This window comes from Rhinopithecus bieti, unplaced genomic scaffold (genome assembly GCF_001698545.2).
Source record: "Rhinopithecus bieti isolate Rb0 unplaced genomic scaffold, ASM169854v2 scaffold_2339, whole genome shotgun sequence".
NCBI lineage: Eukaryota > Metazoa > Chordata > Mammalia > Primates > Cercopithecidae > Rhinopithecus > Rhinopithecus bieti.
In genome coordinates, this window is record NW_016803819.1 from 1453438 (window position 1) to 1473692 (window position 20255).

Sequence of the window (20255 nt, forward strand, 5' to 3'; positions counted from 1 at the left end):
GACACAAACAAATGGAAAAACATCCCATGCTCATGGGTAGGAAGAATTAGTATCATTAAAATGGCTACTCTGCCCAAAGCAATTTACAGATTCAATACTATTCCTATCAAACTATCAACATTCTTCACAGAACTAAAGAAAATTATTTCAAAATTCATATGGAACCAAGAAAAAGAGTCAGATTAACCAAAGCAATCCCAAGCAAAAAGAACAAAGCTGAAAGCGTCATGTTACCCAACTTCAAACAGGGCTTCAGTACTCAAACCAGCATGGTACTGGTACAAAAACAGGAATATAGACCAAAGGGACAGAATAAAGAGCCTGGAAATAAAGCCATACATCTATGATCATCTGATCTTCAACAAAGCTGACAAAAAACAGCAATGGGGAAAAGACTCCCTATTCAATAAATGGTACTGAAATAACTGGCTAGCCATATGCAAAAGATTGAAGCTGGACCCCTTCCTTATTGTGTATACAAAAATCAACTCAAGATGAATTAAAGACTTAAATGTAAAACCCCAAACTATAAAAAAGCCTGGATGACAGCCTAAGCAATACCATCCTGTACAAAGGAATGGGTCAAGATTTCATGACAAAGACACCAAAAGCAATCACAACAAAAGCAAAAATTGACAAGTAGGATCTAATTAAACTCATGAGCTTCTGCATGGCAAAAGAAACTATAAACAGAGTAAACAGACAACCTACAGAATCGGAGAAAAAAATCTTCAAACTATGCATCTGACAAAGGTCTAATATCCAGCACCTACTGAGAGAGGAAATTAAAGAAAGAAAGAGAAATAAAATTAAAAAGAGAAAAACAAGCTTTCTATATTAGGGTGACTCATCCTAAAGGCAGAAACAGGCAAAGCCTGGACCCAGGTGAAGTCTCAATATTATCTAAGAAGCCAGAGCTCAAAGGAATGTGCTCTGGAGACTCTCCCAGCACTCCCTCAACATAGGGAGAAGAAATCAAATTTTCCATTCCCCTATGAGTAAACTTGTAAGTTTATAGATTCCTGTTTTCTGGTAACTTTGAGTATTCTATTGAGTATTCTAAGCAGCACAGTGAAGATTATAAGACATGCCTGAGCAGGCCTGGGCTGCAGCTATCTAGGCGCCATAGTGAAGGTTAAAAGATAAGCCTGTGCAAGGCACTAGAGCAAGCCTCGATAACAGCCATCTGGACCACATAGGAAGAGTCACATGTAATCCTGAGTTATGAACCTGTCACAATTTAATTAACTGCCTTTGTTCCGCCTCTGTATCCTCGCTGTCACACCACTATGATTTGCACCACTGTAAACTTGTTTCAGGTTAGCCCACCCCCTTTTAGAAGTGTGTCTAAAATTCTAGTGCTGCCTTTGTTCCAGGCCCAGTTTTTGGATGTTAATCCGCTAGGTCTGAGTGCACTCAATAAAAATCCTCCTGTTTCACCGTGGTCTCTCTGGTGCTCCTTCATTCCCACAACACTATAAGGAACTTAATTAAACAAATTTACAAGAGAAAAACAAACAAGCCCATTAAAAAGCGAGCAAAGGACATAAACAGACACTTCTGAAAAGAAGACATACATTTGGCCAACAAGCATATGAAGAAAAGCTTAATATCACTGATCATTAAAGAAATGTAAATCAAATCAGAATGGCTATTACTAAAAAGTCAAAAAATCATAGATGCTGGCAAGGTCGCAGAGAAAAGGGAACACTTATACACTGTTAGTGGGAGTGTAAATTAGTTCAATAGTTGTGGAAAGCAGTGTGGCAATTTCTCAAAAAGCTAAAAGCAGAACTACCATTCGACCCAGGAGTCCCATTACTGGGTACATACCCAGAGGAATATAAATCATGCTATCATAAACATACATACACATGAATGTTCACCACAGCACTATTCACAACAGCAAAGACATGGAATCAACCTAAATGTCCATTAATGACAAACTGGATAAAGAAAATGTGGGCCAGTCATGGTGGCTCATGCCTGTAATCCTAGCACTTTGGGAGGCTGAGGTGGGTGGATCCTCTTAGATCAGGAGTTCAAGATCAGCCTGGCCAACATGGTGAAACCCTGTCTCTACTAAAAATACAAAAATTAGCTGGGTGTGGTGGCAGACACCTATAATACCAGCTTCTTGGGAGGCTGAGAGGCTGAAGCCAGAGAATCGCTTGAAGCCAGGGGGGTGAGGGTTGGGAGTAGGGGGGTAGAGGTTGCAGTGAGCCAAGATCATGCCACTTCACTCCAGCCTGGGCAAAAGAGCAAGACTCCAACTCCAAAAAAAAAAAAAAAAAAAAAAAGAAGAAGAAAAAAAGAAAAAAAAGAAAATGTGGTACATATATACCATGGAATACTATGCCATCATTTAAAAAAAGCACAAGATAATGTCTTTTGCAGGAACATGGATGGAGCTGGAGGTTATTATCCTTAGAAAACTAATGCAGGAACAGAAAATCAAACAACACGCTTTCTCTTACAAGTGGGAGCTAAATGATAAGAACTTGCAAACACAAAGAAGGAAACAGGAGATACTAGAATGTGGAGTGTGGGAGGAGGGAGAGGAGCATAAAAGATAACTATCGGGTACTGAGCTTAATACCCAGGTGATGAAATAATCTGAACAACAAACCCCCGTGACATGTGTTTACCTATGTAACAAACCTTCACATGTACCCCCGAGCCTAAAATAAATGTTAAAAAATTTTTATATCATACATTTATATACCATATTTTAAAGTACACAATTCAGTGCTATTTAGTATACTCACAGAGTTGTGCGTCCATTAATACTATCTAATTCAAGAACATTTTTATCACCCAAAAAGAAATCCTGTACCGATTAACAGTCACGCCCCATTCGTCCCTCCCTCCAACCCCTGCAAACACGACTTTGTTTTTGTGAACTTGGTGATGACAGACATTTCATATAAACAGAATCATATGAGATCTTTTGTTACTGGCTTCTCTCATTTACTGTATCTCCAAGGTTCATCCATGTTGTAGCATGTATCAGTACTTCATTCCTTTTTATGGCTGGACAATATTCCATTGTATGGACATACCACTTTTTATTTGTTCATTAGTTAATGGACATTTGGGTTGTTTTCACTTTTTAGCTATTATGAGTTAACACTCATATACAAGTTTTTTTTTTGTATAGACATGTAAAACTGACCCAATAGTCCCACAGATAGCTTTTTTTGATAAACATAGAAATTGACCCTTCTGGTCTTAAAAGCAATTTGTATTTGTTTTATCTGAGATCCTTCATTAGGAAATGACCTTCAGGTCTCTCAGAAAAAAAAAGTATCAAATAACTGAAACTCACCAGATCACTGCATCCAGACAATGAGATGCTGGACCCCTCATTCATCCTAATTGCTCCCTTGCTCCTACCTAGATCCTGTTTGGTACACTTTGCTACATTTCTTCCCTGCTATATAAACCCTTAGCTTTAGTTGGTCAGGGAAATGGATTTGAGACTGAGCTCCTTTCCTGTCTTCTCAGCTGCAGCACCCAATTAAAGCCTTCTTCCTTAGCAATACCCATCCTCTCAGTGATCTGACTTTCTGTCCAGTGAGCAGCAGGACCTAGACTGAACCCCTGGTGTTTCAGTAGCACGTTTTCAATTGTCTTGGGTGTGTACTAAGGAGTGGAACTGCTGAGTATAGTAACTTGCATTTGTATGTACACACACACATTTTTATATTTTTATAAACATATCACATTATGTATATATATATTTAACATTTTCAGGACTTCCAGAATGACTTAGTACAAAAGCCACTGTACCATTTTCCATTCCCACCAACAGTGTATAAGGGTTCTAAATTATCCACATCCTTGTCAACACTTGTTATTGTCTCTTTTTTACTATAGCCATCCTAGTTGGTGTGAAACGGTATTTCATTGGGGCTATGCTTTTCATTTCCCTTTCATTTTCCAGAACTTCCAGTTCCTTTTATTATAAAGTATAGCATGTAAGAAGACACAATAAATGTTTTTTGACTCCTTAATTCATTTCCTCATTCATTCATTAAATATTTACCAAGAGCCTACTATGTACCAGGCACTCTCCTAAAGGCCAAGAACACAGCAGTGAACAAAATAAGCAAAACTAAATAAAGAATGAATGAGTAAAATACCAGTAACAACGAGGGTTAGTTTTTAGCACAAAGGTGGTTCTCTTGGATTCCTGACAAGTGGATGGAGCCCCCAGTGATCTTGCCATCCCCTCCACGTCTATTCATCATGCTATGTTGCGTGTGACTTATGAAGCTCCAACATAGATTCAAGAGGATCGATTCCTATTCCAGAGGTGGGTATAACTTCAGATTTAAGAGTGTGACAAGAGCTAATATTACTGCTGTCATTGCTTTCCTGCATGCACGATGAAGAAACATCTATTATAGCCTGGCATGTGTTTCCTCCTTTTCTGTTAAAAGCCTCACAAATTTTCTTGGGGAATCAGCCTTCCCCTACACCCATTCAATCATTCAACAGATATTTTTTGTGCACTACTCCATGCCAGATATGCTTATAAGTGCTGAGGATATAGCAGTGAACAAAACCAACAAAGTAAAGATACCTATAGAGCATAAACTCTAGGGGTTAGGCCCATGTGTTTCAGGCAGAGATGATTGTACCCCTTATTTCAGGGGGCACATGGCCAAGGCACAGCCAATCACAGTAGCCAATTCTCATGGCTCTAGTGGCTGGTTCAAGGAAAAGCGTATGACCCACATGAAGCCAGCCAACCATGAGACTTGCCAGAAGGATAATAGTGGTGCTCTCTTCTCTTTTTCTTGAACTAAAAGATGCAAGCCTAGAGCTTCAAGGGGTCACCATGAGGAGATAACCTGCCCCAGCATGACTCTACCAAAGAAAGCGAAGCCAAGAGACAGAGAGAAAGTGAGCAAGCCCTAATGACTGAATCCCTAAAATAAGACATGCCTGAAATATGATACTGCTGGACTTCTCAGGTCAATAGACTTATGTATTTATTTTGCCTAAGCCACTTGGAGCTGGGTTTTCTCTGTTTTGCAACTAAAAGAGCCCTCATTAATACACAAAGTATTTTTCATGAAACCTAAGCAAAATTGGATAAGCTAGGATCACTTTAATTTCATGACTTGCACAGCTTCTCTCCATCCCAACCACAAAGGCCCCAGCACAGATACAACCAGGCCGACTGGCCCTGTAACTCAGACCACATCCTAATACAAACCTGTGCTGCATCCTGTAGTTAAACCTGGCTTTCCCCCTGCTCCTTTTCCCTTTCCTAAGACCTTTAGCCTTTTGTCAAGAAAGAGTTTGTCAGTAATGACAAGAACTTCTCTCTTCAATAACCTGCTGCTCTCCCTTTACTCCCACAACATGCTTATAAAACTGGAAACTGACAAATGGGCCCAGGGTTGATAAATGGGCCCAAGGAAGTCCAATGTTTGCCCCATTCTTGAATGAAACTTCACATTTTCTTCATTTTTATTTTTTTGCTATACAATTTCATTTCCACCAAGGAGTTAATGGTGAAACTTCTACCCTGAGGAATGTCACCTTTTGAACTAGACCACAAAGTATTAAGGAAATGAAATAAACTCTGATTTTTCTTTTCCTTTTGGGAGGGAGAGGCTAAATAAAGCTGGCTTCATGAAACTACTCATGAAAGGAAACCTTCAATGTGACAAAATGATAAGAACTCTGTGAACAAAAGAGGCAAAATTATCAATAAGGCAGCTTCGGTCACCGGGCCAGGGAGATGGCAGGATATGAGCCTCAGAATATTCTAACTAGGAGAGCAATGTCACACTGCTGATGCAGAGTGTCAGATACAGGGGTGATTTCAACAGCCAGATCTTACCCACTTGAGGGTTTCTTGTGTCCCATTAAACTTAACTGCCTGAGGACTCACTCAGTTCAATGTTTTAAGTGGAACTGATTCAAGACAGATGCATCACATACCTCTCAACAAACTCAATCTTAATGAGCTTGATTTAGCCATTCCACAATGTATACACATTTCAAAACAACATGTTGTACACAATAAACATATACATGTTTTATTTGTTGATTATAAAAAAACAAATGTTATTTTCTAAAAAAGAAAATCAGATTTGGCAGTGAGAAAGGGTAAGTTATTACACAAACTAACAATGGTTGAAGTTGGCAGAGGGTCTTATGGAACACCATGTTAGGGATGAGGAGAGGGGTTCAGGGAAGGCTTCCCACAAAAAGAAGAGCTGACCGGGTGCGGTGGCTCACACCTGTAATCCCAGCACTTTGGGAGGCTGAGGCAGGCGGACCACGAGGTCCGGAGATCAAGGCCATCCCGGCTAACACAGTGAAATCCCGTCTCTACTAAAAATACAAAAAATTAGCCGGGCATGGTGGCACGCGCCTGTAGTCCTAGCTACTCGGGAGCCCGAGGCAGGAGAATCACGAACCCAGGAGGCAAAAGTTGCAGTGAGCCAAGATCATACCACTGAACTCCAGCCTGGGCAACAGAGCTAGACTCCGCCTCAAAAAAAAAAAAAAAAAAAAAAAGAGCTGAGTTGGATCTTGAAGGGTGGAAAGGAGCCTAGCAGCAGACAAGAAAGAAAAAGGCATTCCAGATGGGGGAAAGCTTGCCATTCCCAACATCACACCTGGCAGATGTGATGATCAGTTATTTAGGAAGCATAAGCAGAATGTGTGTATTCAAGTAAGAATTAAGACCTTCGGAACAGTCAACTTTGGAAATTATATTCCAAGGACATTTTCTCTGCTCAATTTCTTTTTTAATTTAAGGGACAGGGTCTCACTATGTTGCTCAGGCTGGAGTGCATTCACAGGCACAGTCATCATGCACTACAGCCTCAAATTCCTGGGCTCAAGCGATCCTCCTGTTGCCTCAGACTCCCAAGTAGCTGGGGCTACAGGTATGCACCACCACATCTAGCTCTCTTCCCTGCTCAATTTCTAAGCTGTTTCCATTCTTCAGTAAAGTCTCAGTGACTTTTGAAGATAATTTTTTTTTTTTTTAATAGAGCTCTAGACTTTTATGGGCAAGCCTGATGATGATCCAGCTTTGGAATATTGGTTCAGGTGAAAAAAAAAAGTAGGTGAGCTATAAAGAAATGTCACATATTTTCTTGAGTTACTGATAAGCTGGGCTCCAAATCTATTCTGAAAGTGAAAAAAAGTTAAACAATAACAGGATCCTTGAAATAGGGTAATTACTTGATATCATGGGCTAAGACCTGCTCAGAAGGGACTCCGGAGCTGAATCCTGAAGGGTCAACAGGAATTTCAAAGGCAGATGATGGTATAAATTCTGGTATGTTTGGCTGGGCATGGTGACTCACGCTTGTAATCCTAGTACTTTGGGAGGCCGAGGCTGGCAGATCACTTGAGTCCAGGAGTTCAAGACCAGCCTGGTCAACGTGGCGAAACCCTGTCTCTACTAAAATTACAAAAATTAGCTGGGCGTCATGGCACATGTCTGTAATCCCAGCTACTTGGGAGCCTGAGGCAGGAGAATCGCTTGAACCTGGGAGACAAAGGTTGCAGTGAACCAAGATTGTGCCACTGCACTCCAGCCTGCGTGTCAGAGCAAGAGTCTGTTTCAAAAAAAATTTAAACAAATAAATAAATATATAAATAAATAAATTCTGGCATGTTTGTCTTTAAAAGATGTCCCTGTAGTCACAGCTCCCTAGAGTTAGAAAAAGGAGCTGAAGGCAAACCTAACTCCACTTACCAGTCCAGACCCTCTCTCACCACTCGCCATTTGAATTTTCAAGTGGAAAAATGGCTGGAATAGGATTTGCCACTGAACTAAGAATACCTCTTTCCTTGTAAAATGTGCTATATGTCATACCGATGCATGAGACTAGTAGCTGTTATTTAAAAACCAGGCTAGATAACTGTTTCAGTATCTCTTACATAACCGCCAAAGAATAAAGTTGTTTGAGCACCAGCATGAACAATGAAAACATCAGCATAACAAAACATATCAAGAACAGGAAATTTCTAGAAGTTATTTGATTAGTCTACCTTCACTTAGAGGAATACCCTCACTTAGAGGAATACACATCATTTTATACACTTGCCAGCTTTATTTTAATGTTTTCATACTAGTGTACCTTGAAGATAAGACTATAATAATAATCTTATCTATTAATAATCTATCTCATAAAAATATGATTTTAAAAGTTAAAGGATCCCTAAAGGGAATTATTCTCAACATTTAAAATCTATTTTCTAAAGAACATATGTATTTTCTTGATTTTCTAAAACTAATATATCATTCAATATGTTTTGACAAAATACACATTGACAAAATCCATACCTTCCCCAAATCGTCACACTATTATGATTAGATGGCTTCTAAAAATCAGCTCTAAGACACTGACTTTCCTTTGTGAACTCAGGTTTGTCATCGTTTTGGCTGCTTTTATAAAAGAATATTTCTTGCCTCTCATATACCTCTACTGAGCTTAGTGTTTATTACATTTTATTTTAGTTCTTTGTTGAAATGCAACATGAAAACGTCATATAAAGGAGAAAGCAGCTTGATTATATTTAATAATAAGTTTAGAATTTAGGGACATTAGCATCTATTTGCCAATGGTTTAAATCTACTTATTCAAAAACTCAGAACTTGCTGAGCAATATGTGCCCTAATAAATATGAAATCTATCCAGATCTATCTGTCACTTGAAGTCCTATATGATGTTTAATTTGAAATGTTACTGCAATTGCTTTTTCCTTATTACGTAACTGTGAGGCTAGGGATTAAATCCCACACCATGTTGTGTGTAGCCTAGTATCTATCATGAGACCAAAAAAGGGATGTACAGTAAAATTAAGGTCATTTTCCTAAGGCCTGAAATTAATCTGCTGATTAGACCCAAGGAGAAGAATACATTCAATATCGGGGGTGTGGGGGGGTTCTGCCTAAGCAAACTCTACAAGCTATTAATAAGATGCAGATTGAGAGACTCAACACCAACACCTACTCCTTTGTTCACATTTCAGTAGTACCCAGGTTGTAGTATACAATGCTAGATGGTAAAATTTGACAGTTTTAAGCTCCTGTCACAGTCAACTAAAATATTTTTACATTATAAGTATTCATGCAATTATTACACAAATATGGTTAAGTCCAACTAATTCTTCTACTTGATTTTAAAGATTCATTTTTCTATTACATTAGTGAAGAACAATGAAATTCAAAAACCTGTTATTTTAGCAAATCATAAGTTTAACATTAATCTTTTTTCTTCAGTTTTAATATTCAACTGCTTCTCTGCATTGAAATATGTGAAAATGTATCTGACCTGGAAGTACTTCTGACATGGATCACTGGGCGTCAGCAATGGTGCAGGCAATAGGTTATAATTTGAAATCTAAAAAAAAGGGATCATTTGAGAAATTAAAACCCCAAATAACAAAGCATAAAAGAAAAGCATAGCAGTGAAAATCTCTCCAAAAGCTGTTACATACACTAAACAAATTTTGGCAGACAATGTCCACATTTTTGTTCGTTTATAGTTCGTCAAACCACTTTTGATTGAAACTTGAATTCCTACTTATCCACATTTCCCACAAACATTTATTGAGGGTTTTTTTTTCATGGTAGGCCTAACCTACCTTTCTGTCTCAAGTTTTCAATGTTTTTTCTCATGAAACACACACACACACACACACACACAATTCAGCAACCCTACAGAAAAAAATTGGTACGTTTTGCCACGTAAAAATTAAAATCATCTGTTTAGAAAAAACGTGCCTATAAACACGATAAAAACAAAAAACAGACCGAAGAAAAAATTACTACCACGGATGACATAAAAGGGTTAACTTCCTTCATATAGAAAGAGTTCCTTGAAACCATTAAGAAAAATATGAACAAGCCTGTAGGAGAATAAGGAAAGAAACAAGTCCCAAGAGAAACACAAATGTTGAATAAACATAAATCACTAGCTGCACTTAAAACTTAAGAAAATACCAATTTAAATAATAATGTCTAACTGGATTTCCTATATCAGACTGGAAAGATTAATAAGTCAGATAATACCACAATCTAAGGACAGGATACTGGAAACAGGAAGTTTCAAACCTTGGTGGTGGGAGTAAAAGCTGGCAAAATTCTTTGGAGAGCCATTTACAAATATCTGAGCAAGTTTTGAATGCATGGATCCCACTGCTTGGCAATTCCACTTCTAATAATTTATTTTACAGACAAGCTCATGTGGATTCTATTCTTCTAAAGTCAAAAGGCCAGTAACCACCTAGCTGTTCTTCAGTGCACAGCTGGTTCATTAGATGATGATACATCCATACAACGAAATATCATGCTGCCCTTAGGAAAAATGAAGTGGATCCACAAGAGCCTATATAAAAGGGGTTGCTGGTTTTTTGTGGGTTTTTTTTTTTTTTTTTTTTTTTGAGACGGAGTCTTGCTCTGTCGTCCAGGCTGGAGGGCAGTAGCAGCATGATCTCGGTTCACTGCAACCTCCGCCTCCAGGGTTCAAACGATTCTCCTGCCTCAGCCTCCCAAAGTGCTGGGATTACAGGCGTGAGCCACCAGGCCCAGCCTAAAAGGGTTTTAAGATGCATCACCAAGAGGTGACTAATATGCAGAGCAAAGCATGATCTAATTTAAGTAACATTTTTAAAAAGCATACACATATAAATCCATGTGCACACACACACCTAGGCGTATACTCAGATGCACATGCATTTACATGGAAAATTTCTTAAAGGAATATAAAGATCTAGAAACATTGGTAAGTTGCCAGTTTACCAAAATGATACATAATAAGGAAAACTGAAAATGGACCTTGTTTTCAATGAGTTGCTATCAGGAATGTCACTCAGAATGATAATATGTTATATTAAGTCAAGTACAGATAGTGTATGATTCTATTTATATGAAGTACAAAAACAGGAAAAACGGCTTGATATCAGGACTATTGGGGTGGGGTAGGGAAGTAGCAAGAGGGTTGCTTCTGGGACACTGGGAATGTCATGTTTTCTTCATCAAGATGTGGAAATTCATCAGGCTGTACTCTTATGTGCACATTTCTGTATGCGTATTACACTTCCATGAAAAGTTAAAAGAAAAATAATCAAATGCTAGAGGTTTTCTAAAGCATAACTTAAATTGAAAAGCTTTATATCTGTAAAACTTAATTCTAATCTAACCTTTCCAAACTAGAAACCTTTAATGGGCATCACTTCCAACTTTATGATTCTGATAATGACCTGACAACCTGGTCTACTGAGCCAAGATACATTTTTAATTATATTTTCACAAACTGTGGGTAAGGCTCATTACTCTGGTATAATTAAAAGGGTGGGTTTATTCGAAAATGTCCTGAAACAGCAAGTGATTCCTCCTCTGTGTTCCTCTGTCTTTGCCCTATAACTTTCTGCTCAGTTCCTTAAACATATTTCACAATTCCATTTTCCTTTTCTTAAATTTTAGTTTTTGTCTTCAGTGCACTTTAAATGCTATGCAGAGAAAGAGATGAATAGCTACTCAAGAAAATGAATACTGGTAGAGAGAAAGTTTAAAAAAAAAAAAAAAAAGGCATACTAGTGTGAGCATTCTGAAAAGGCTCGCACAAAAACTAAGAGTCTGCATACAGTTGGCCCTCTGTATCCTCCGGTTCCACATCCATGGATACATCCAAGTGAGGATCAGAAAGTTAGGCCTGTGATGGTTGCCTCTGTACTGAACATGTACAGACTTTTTTATCCTTGTCATTATTGCTTAAACAGTACAGTACAGCAAAACTATTTACATAGCATTTATATTGTATTATCAGTAATCTAGAGGTGATTTAAGGTATACGGAAGGGGCAGGTACAGCGGCTCATGCACACTGTGAGATGGAGGGGGGAGGACCACCTGAGCCCAGGAGTTTGAGACCAGCCTGGGCAACAGGTGAGACCCTGTCTCTACAAAACATACAAAAATTAGCTGGGTGGGGTGGCACACACTTGTATCCCAGCTACTCAGCAGGCTGAGGTGGGAGGATCACTTGAGCTATGATTGCACCACTGTATTCCAGCCTGGACAACAGAGTGAGACCCTATCTCTAAAAAAAAAAAAATTAAAAAATGAAAAGTACACAGGAGGATGTTGCATCGATTCTATGCAAACACTACCCCACTTTATTTAAGGGGCTTGAGCATCCCCAGATTTTGGTATCTGAAGGGAGTCTTGGAACCAATCTGCCTCAAATACCAAGGGATGACTGTCCTTAGTGTATATAATCCTTAAAATAAAATATTCCTGTTTCCCTTACCAAACAAACCAACATCTATAAAGTTAAGAATTACACATTCTGCTAATGACTTCATATTATAAATAACCCTAAGTTATTATCTGACCCATATTTATTCCATACCTGCCACGTGCCATGCATTACGCTAGGAGTAGGGGGATACTTCAGTGAGTAAAAAACACATTTCCCCTCTTACGGAACTTATAGTCTAGTTGTTGGAAAGATGGATATTAATCACAAAGCTACTCACAGCATAAATAAGTTTTGGAGGAAAATAACTTAGATATAAGAGAAATGCAACAAAACAACCACAGGCCAGACTGGGGGGTCAGGAAATGCTTTCCTGAGAAAGTCAAATTTAAGGTGCCATTTGAGGACCAACTGGGATTTAGGTAGATAAACACTTATTAAACACCCAGAATGTGCAAGGCATTTCCTGGCCCTGGGGATGAGGCACAAATATGCAGAACTTTTTCCCCTAGGCACTTATATCTTTGATGAATGAATCTCATCTAATAAAACAGTTTCTGAGAGGAACTTAGGGGCATGGACTAGTTCTACATAAACAATAACCTGAGAAGATATCAAAGCAGCACTTGGAAAATAGGAAAACACTATATAAATGCAGGACTTTTAAGAACAATATACAGCTGTGCTGTCCAATACAGTCCCTACCTACTAGTACCTACAAGCTATTGAATACTTAAAAAGTAGTGCAACTGACAACTGAATTCATTTAACTACAATTAATTTAAATATAAATTTATAAGCTGATATTTGACTCTTACTGGAAAACATTTAAGTAGGTTTGGAACTTCTTAGGTAGGTGAGTCTACTTCTTCAACTCTAAATTTTATGAAATTTAAATACAGGTCAAGTATTTCCAATGAATATTGCATCCAAGTTGATTTCCATGAGCATAAAATGCATGTTGATTGTGAATACTTGGCGTGGAAAAAATGTACAATGTTTAATAATTTTTAAATATCGATTGCATGTTGAAACGATAATAGTTTGGTTATATTAAGTTAAATAAAACATGTTAAAAATAATTTCACCTTTTTAAAGAATGTGGTACTAGAAAATTTTAAATTACATCTGTGGCTTGCATTCTATTTCTACTGGCGAAGCCCTGATCTAGAGAATGTAGACAGATTCAAAACTTTACCCTAGGCCGGGTGCAATGGCTCACACCTATAACCACAGAACTTTGGGAGGCCGAGGTGATATGAGGTCAAGAGTTCAAGACCAGCCTGGCCAATATGGTAAAATTTCGTCTCTACAAAAAATAAAAAAATTAGCTTGTGTGGTGGCACACGCCTATAGTCCCAGCTGCTCAGGAGGCTGAGGCAGGAGAACTGCTTGAACCTGGGAAGCAGAGGTTGCAGTGAGCCGAGATCACGCTGCTGTACTCCAGCCTGGGTGACAGAGTAGGACTCTGTCTAAAAAAAACAAAAAAACAAAAAAACTTTACCCTAATCAAAATATTATGTACTTTTCCATAAAAGCAAAGACTGGTGGACATGCTACTTCAGCTGTAATGCTAGAGATTTTGTCAGCATTGAGAGGAGAGTCCTTGTTTCCATAAAAATCACATACTGAGTTCAGAGTTGTTGGGGACAAATGGCAGGTCACTACAAGTTCTGCACTGAGAACACAGTTGTGATTTTGGGGCAAAGCATAAAGCTACCTAAGTGAAACAGTCCAGCAACAATAGTTTCCTTCTAGCAGTGTTTTCACAGGTCCCGTTAATAAAAATTCTTAATGCTGATGTGCCTTAAGATAATGGTACTAGGGATCAATAAATATCTGACAGGACCACAGAGAGAGCTTGCAACCCCAAATCACAAAAGCACCACTAAGCAGACAGACAGACAAACAGACAGAGGGATAGATAAAATGCCCTCTTGTAATTTGATTCAGTAAAAGACGCAATGTACCTTTAAATAATTCTAAAGAGGAACGAAAGATTTAAATAAAAATCAGACAAACAATTCCATTTTACCTATGTTCCCCAAATACTGCCAAACAAGTCTGACCGATTCCTCCTTCTCAATGTGCCTAGTTCTTTGTCCAACCCATTTTTAAAATAGTACTGCACAGTCCCATAACTCCTCCCCCGACAGCCAGTCTAATTCCTCCCCATACACCATCCCAGATCTATCGCAGATCTGCAATGCCAGACAAACATTGCTCTGGTCACAATCACTACCTTATCTAAAATCTCCAGAATTAAGTTGTTTCAACCACTAACAATCTAAGACCCAACTGATTCTAGAATCTCTCATTTATCCTCTTTACCTTCAAATAGCTACTTCCCTAGAAACTCAGTGCAATGCTATAAAACCCAATACTCCCTTTCTATAGAAATAGCTTATAATAACCCCTTTATTATCCTAAAGTGATATTCACAGATAATATAACTTATCTGAACACATAAATTCTAGAAAAGGGGGAATAAAAGGAGGGAAACATTTCAATAAGCAAATTCTCTGGCATGACTATTCCAGCAGTCATAATAAACAGGTATCAGATGCTCACCTATGTGTAGAACCATTGTTAGTGCAATAGCTATAAATGCAGACTGAAAAAGGTATGTGTTGTATTGACAACTCAGACATGATTTGCACTGCTGCCAATAACATCAATTGCAAAATGCTGAACAACTCTTTGGAATATTCCAAAAAATATTAAATACACTTGTCTTTAAATGAGAAGGAGTTTTCACTTCTGGAATACATAGTGTATATTAAAACCAAGTTTAGAATTTCTAGGGTCAGATAATTATACAAAAATGTCTTTAACTACATGAATATTTGCTAGGGTATTTAAAAGCTCTGCAGAGTAAGACAATATTTGTTGTACAGGGTAGTCCCAAGTACTGCAAGACATTTATCATCCCTGGTCTCCACCCGATTCAAATAGTGGGCCCCTTCCACACTCCCCTAGTGGGAGTTCTAGCCACCCTGAAACCCCAACTTTGAAAATTACGACCTTGGCCCAGAGTTATCTCTTCCTCTTAACTCATTTGACACTTAAATCCTATATGATCTTGAACCAATACTTAATGTCTGGAAGCCTATTCGACTGTCTTGTTGGACTGCAAATTGTGGTTACCATCAATCTGACAATTACTATGACAACAGAATGGGGTATCATAGGCTGCTTGTTTGCTTTGCTTAGTGTCTAGCACATCCTAAGCATTCAGTAAATGCTAATTAAGGTCAGATGCAGTGGCCCACGCTTGTAAATCCCAGCACTTTCAGACGCCTAGGCAGGCGGATTGCTTGAGGCCAAGAATTCAAGACCAGCCTGGGCAACACAGTGAGAGCCCCATCTCCACAAAAAAATTTAAAAACTAACCGGGCATGGTGGCAGATGCCTGCAGTCCTAGTTACTTGGGAGGCTGAAGCAAGAGGATTGCTTGAGTGAGTTGTGAGACAAGTGGTGGGACCTTGTTTAAAAAAAAAAAATACTCACTGCTATTATTGCTGTTATTATTTTTTTTCTTACCCACGCTTGTTTCCTCAACTAGGCTGTAAGCTTTCTGGACCAAAAGCAGTGTCCTGGAGATCTTTGTATACCTGGCATAAGTAAGTACCCAGTAAATTTTGGTAGTTCACATCCTTTGTACCCTTTCTCTGCCCTACGCTGATTTCTTGTGAAAACCTTCACAAATAGTATGCTGAGTCCAAGAATGGAGCTAAAAACTGTAATTATATAGAAAATTGTCTTTCTGACATTAGTGAAATCATCATTGTAACCTGCCAAGCAGAGGACAGGCTGTCAGAAAAACTGTCAGCAGATGCTCTGGAAAATCTACAGGATTATATTAGTGATGAATACTTTTAAAGTAGACATTGCATTCCAGGATTAGATCTATCTACAAATACATACTGATACATACTTTAAGGTTTTAAACATTTTCCCCTGGAGAACTAAGCCTTATTTCCAGATCTATGAAACGAAGTACTCGGGTACTTCCGAGTACTTCAGATGACTCGGGTCCTTCCAAAGTATTAATGCTATATAGCATTTATTGAATGCTTATTATGTGTCAGGCACTGTGCTAAGTAGGTACTTTATAAGGATTATCTCACTTATCACTGCCAGCAACCCTATGAAAAAGTTACAGTTATTATGTCAGTTTTACAGATTAAGAAATGGAAGCAGAGGGTTAGGTAACATGCCAAAGATCCCACCAGAGGCAAGTGATGGAGCTGGCATCAGCTGTTCACCTCTAAAAATGAGGCTCAAAACCACTACACCATGTTTTTTGGACTCTTCTCTTGAAGTTGACTCAAATAGCCTAAATTAATTAATGGCACAAGACAATTCTCACCACATTATTAGGGTTCTTTTGAAGTTTGTGTCCAACATTCTGATGTACATGGCAACTAAAAACAAAGCAGGCTGTCAACTGCGGGCAGGCAAAACCTGAGTCCTCTCGTTGTTTGTAGCTCAGAAAAGCAAAATAAAGCATACTTGAGAACATATGTGAATTTTTTTTTTTTTTTTTTGAGACGGAGTCTCGCTCTTGCCGCCTCCCGGGTTCACGCCATTCTCCTGCCTCAGCCTCCTGAGTAGCTGGGACTACAGGCGCCCTCCACCATGCCTGACTAATTTTTTATATTTTTAGTATAAACAGGATTTCACCGTGTTAGCCAGGATGGTCTTGATCTCCCGACCTTGTGATCTGCCCGCCTCAGCCTCTCAAAGTGCTGGGATTACAGGCATGAGCCACCATGCCCGGCTACATGTGTGAAATTTTAACTCACTCTGGGGGTGGGTTTTAAACTCAGAAAATAAACCAAAATTCAACAACAGTTGACTACTTTAAAACAAAAATCCTTTAAATTGCCTGCTTAGTGCAATACACGCAGTTTCGGTTAAACAAGTAAAACGTGCATAGTCTTGTAATGCATGCATAATGTGGAGTATATAGTAAGTACATGTAATGCAAAACTTTATTCCAATGTTTTTATTTCTGCACAGAAGTGTACACACTGAATTGGCATATAACATTGTACTCTATGGGAATAAACTTGAATTTCTTACATTTTTGGGACATTAACCATTACTGGTAATAATTTTTTTGTCATTCACAGAGCTGGTCACTGCATACTTGCTGTTAAAAAAAATCACAACTTTGAGAGAACTAAAATTTACTACTTATGTAGTCTAAAACAGAGAGAAAAAAGTTGTGGCAGTAAAGGTCCAAGAACTAATCCTATCACTAATTTCTTTATCTTTCGCAAAAATACTTAAGGACATTGATTTATGATCGTAGCTCTTTATCTTACTCCATTCTGTGTTCTCCAAGTGAGATTTCGAAACCAGTTCCAAGAACACTATCAAACAAAGAAAAACATGCACAGACAGAAAAAAAAAACCCTATTTTCTGAAATGTATCCCAGGGGAAAACACCAACAACTGGAAAAGAAGTATTTTCAAGACATAACATTAAATGTAGATTTTTCCATTTAAGAGTTATCTTTATAACACTTAATCAGAAATTTTTTCAATGAAGCAAAAGTTTTATGCTTCCCCCACAAATATACCTGATCCCCAACTTTCTTTTTTTAATTTTTTTGAGACAGAGTCTCACTCTGTTACCCAGGCTGGAATGCAGTGGCGCGATCTCAGCTCACTACAGCCTCTGCCTCCTGCATTCAACCAATTCTCCTGCCTCAGACTCCTGAGTAGCTGGGACTACAGGTGTGTGCCACCACACCTGGCTAATTTTTGTATTTTTAGTAGAGATGGGGTTTCATCATGTTGGCCAGGATGGCCTCGATCTCTGATCTCGTGATCTGCCTGCCTCGGCCTCCCAAAGTGCTAGGATTACAGGTGTGAGCCACCGTGCCTGGCCTGATCCCCAACTTTCATATTCCAAAGGCATTAACATCTGCAATTTAGAAATAACTGCAATGTTTAATGCTTCTAAGATGTGCCAATTTAAAATATGCTATTGGACAACTATAAAGGACTAAGTTAATGACCCCAATCAACAGCCTCTCTGCATCCTTGCCCTCTGCTCTGTAACCTTGCAATCCCTTTCCCCTGGCTCTGGTCTCAGTTGTGTTACTTATTTTGGCCAACTGGATGTTAGCAAATGGGATGACACAGAAGCTCAGAATGTATGGATCCATTTCTACTCTCCTGAAAAAGACAGGATCTGTGCTACTGCCATGAGAACATTCCTAGGCCTGTTGGAAGGGTGTTGGGAGACTTGGGTAGGATGGCTAAATCTTCTTGGTCCAAGGCTATTTTTGACCACCCTAAGCCAGCCAACCATCAAACACGTGAAAGACCACTGCAAAGATCAGCAGCTCTGTCTACTACCCCTGCAGCTAACTGTAGCTACACGAGTGAGCTCAGCAGAGACTACAAGAAGAACCACTCAGCCATCCCAAAAATACTAATGGCTATAGTTTAAGCCACTGAATTTTGGGGTGCTTCATTATGCAGCATTAATTGTGGCAATACATAAATGATACACTAGTTATACCCACAACAACCAAATGAGATTGTAGAAGAGCTGTGGGATGAAACCTAAATTGATCCAGGAAAGGTATAATGCTATGTGAGAATCCTGCAGGAGGGAATCTATTTTTCATTTTTTTCTTTGAGGTTTATGTCCTCCCTAGGTTACACAGGGCTGTCTTGATTAATCTAGCCTGCATCTTTAGTCTCTACTGCTAACTGTTCATTCACAGCACATCAGCATTTATACTTTGCATATTAGAATATGCTGTGACAAAGCAAATTTTAGGTATTTATCATAAGGACAAATAAGCAGCATTATTTCTATTAGAGAAAATCAAAACAAGTTAAATGTCCATCATTAGGAAACTGATTAAATAAAGGATCACATCCTACAATGAATACTATGCATCATCTAAAAGTGAGGATGCTTCTGTATTTAATTGCACAGAAAGATATTTACTAAATAATATTAAATGAAAAAAAACTAACTGTAAAACAGTATGATGAGTATATAGGCATTCCCTACACAATGCTTTCCATTTTTCTGTTTGAAACTTCTCGTAATAAAAGTTGGGAGAAAGGCAGTATATATACTGTCATTCTTTCATAAAATGTTTTAAAATCTTTTTATGGTAAAATAAAACACAGATTAAGAGAACCACACAAAACAAATAGCTTATTATAAAGAAAACACTCATAACTACCACCTTAATCAAAACACAGCTTTCGCTTGTTACCGTAGAAGGCCATCCATGACCTTCCCTTCCTCCAAAGTAAACAAACTCTTGAATTTATGGTAATCATGGCAATCAGTTCCTGGCATTTCTTTACGATTCTGTTATCCAAGTGTACAATCCTACTCAGCATAAGTGTTGTCTACTTTTAAACTTTTGATGTCTTTTAAGTTACATTTAATCTATATCGCCTCTATCCTTTTCTTTTCCTTACAATTAATTTGTTAAAGAATCTGGGCTGTCTGAGGTATGAAGTTTCCACAGTACGAATTTTGGTGGTGCATGTTTAACTCGTTTCTCCAACCTCTGAATTTCCTGCAAATTGGAGCTAGATTCAGAGGCTTGAACAGACTGAAATTCAGTCTGTGGTGGTATGATCTTTCATTAGGAAGCACATGGTATCTGGTTTTCATTCATTTCGGATGTTAGCAGCCATTGTTATTCAATGCCTAAATCCCCTAAATCCACAGGGGTTGGAAAATAGTGATATTCCAATTATTTAATTTCATTTTCATCTACTGGGTGGAAAAATTTTAGGAGATGCTTTCCTTCATCTACCACTTGGTTTTCCAGTGGTACAGTTCATGTTCATGTAAGAAAGAAGTTGATTCTTTCCTAACTACTTTCAAGATGATGAATTGGTGCTCCATTATCCTTTTTTTCATACTGCAGAACCAATCTTTTTTTTTTTTCATATCATAACCTCATGGATTTAAACATATTTGCAATTTCATTTTTGGCCAGTAGGAGCCTCT

At 38.4% G+C, this 20255-nt stretch overlaps 1 protein-coding gene across 17 annotated transcripts in view; it reads right to left on the reverse strand.

Moving 5' to 3' along the window:
* Positions 1-20255, reverse strand: part of APBB2 (amyloid beta precursor protein binding family B member 2) — a 430702-nt gene that overhangs the window by 222861 nt on the left and 187586 nt on the right. For all 17 annotated transcript variants that reach the window (XM_017854485.1, XM_017854599.1, XM_017854539.1 and 14 more), the window contains one exon: positions 9321-9389. In XM_017854485.1, coding sequence (XP_017709974.1) covers positions 9321-9339 — 19 coding nt within the window. In that variant the 5' untranslated portion in view covers positions 9340-9389. The remainder of the gene's footprint in view (positions 1-9320; positions 9390-20255) is intronic.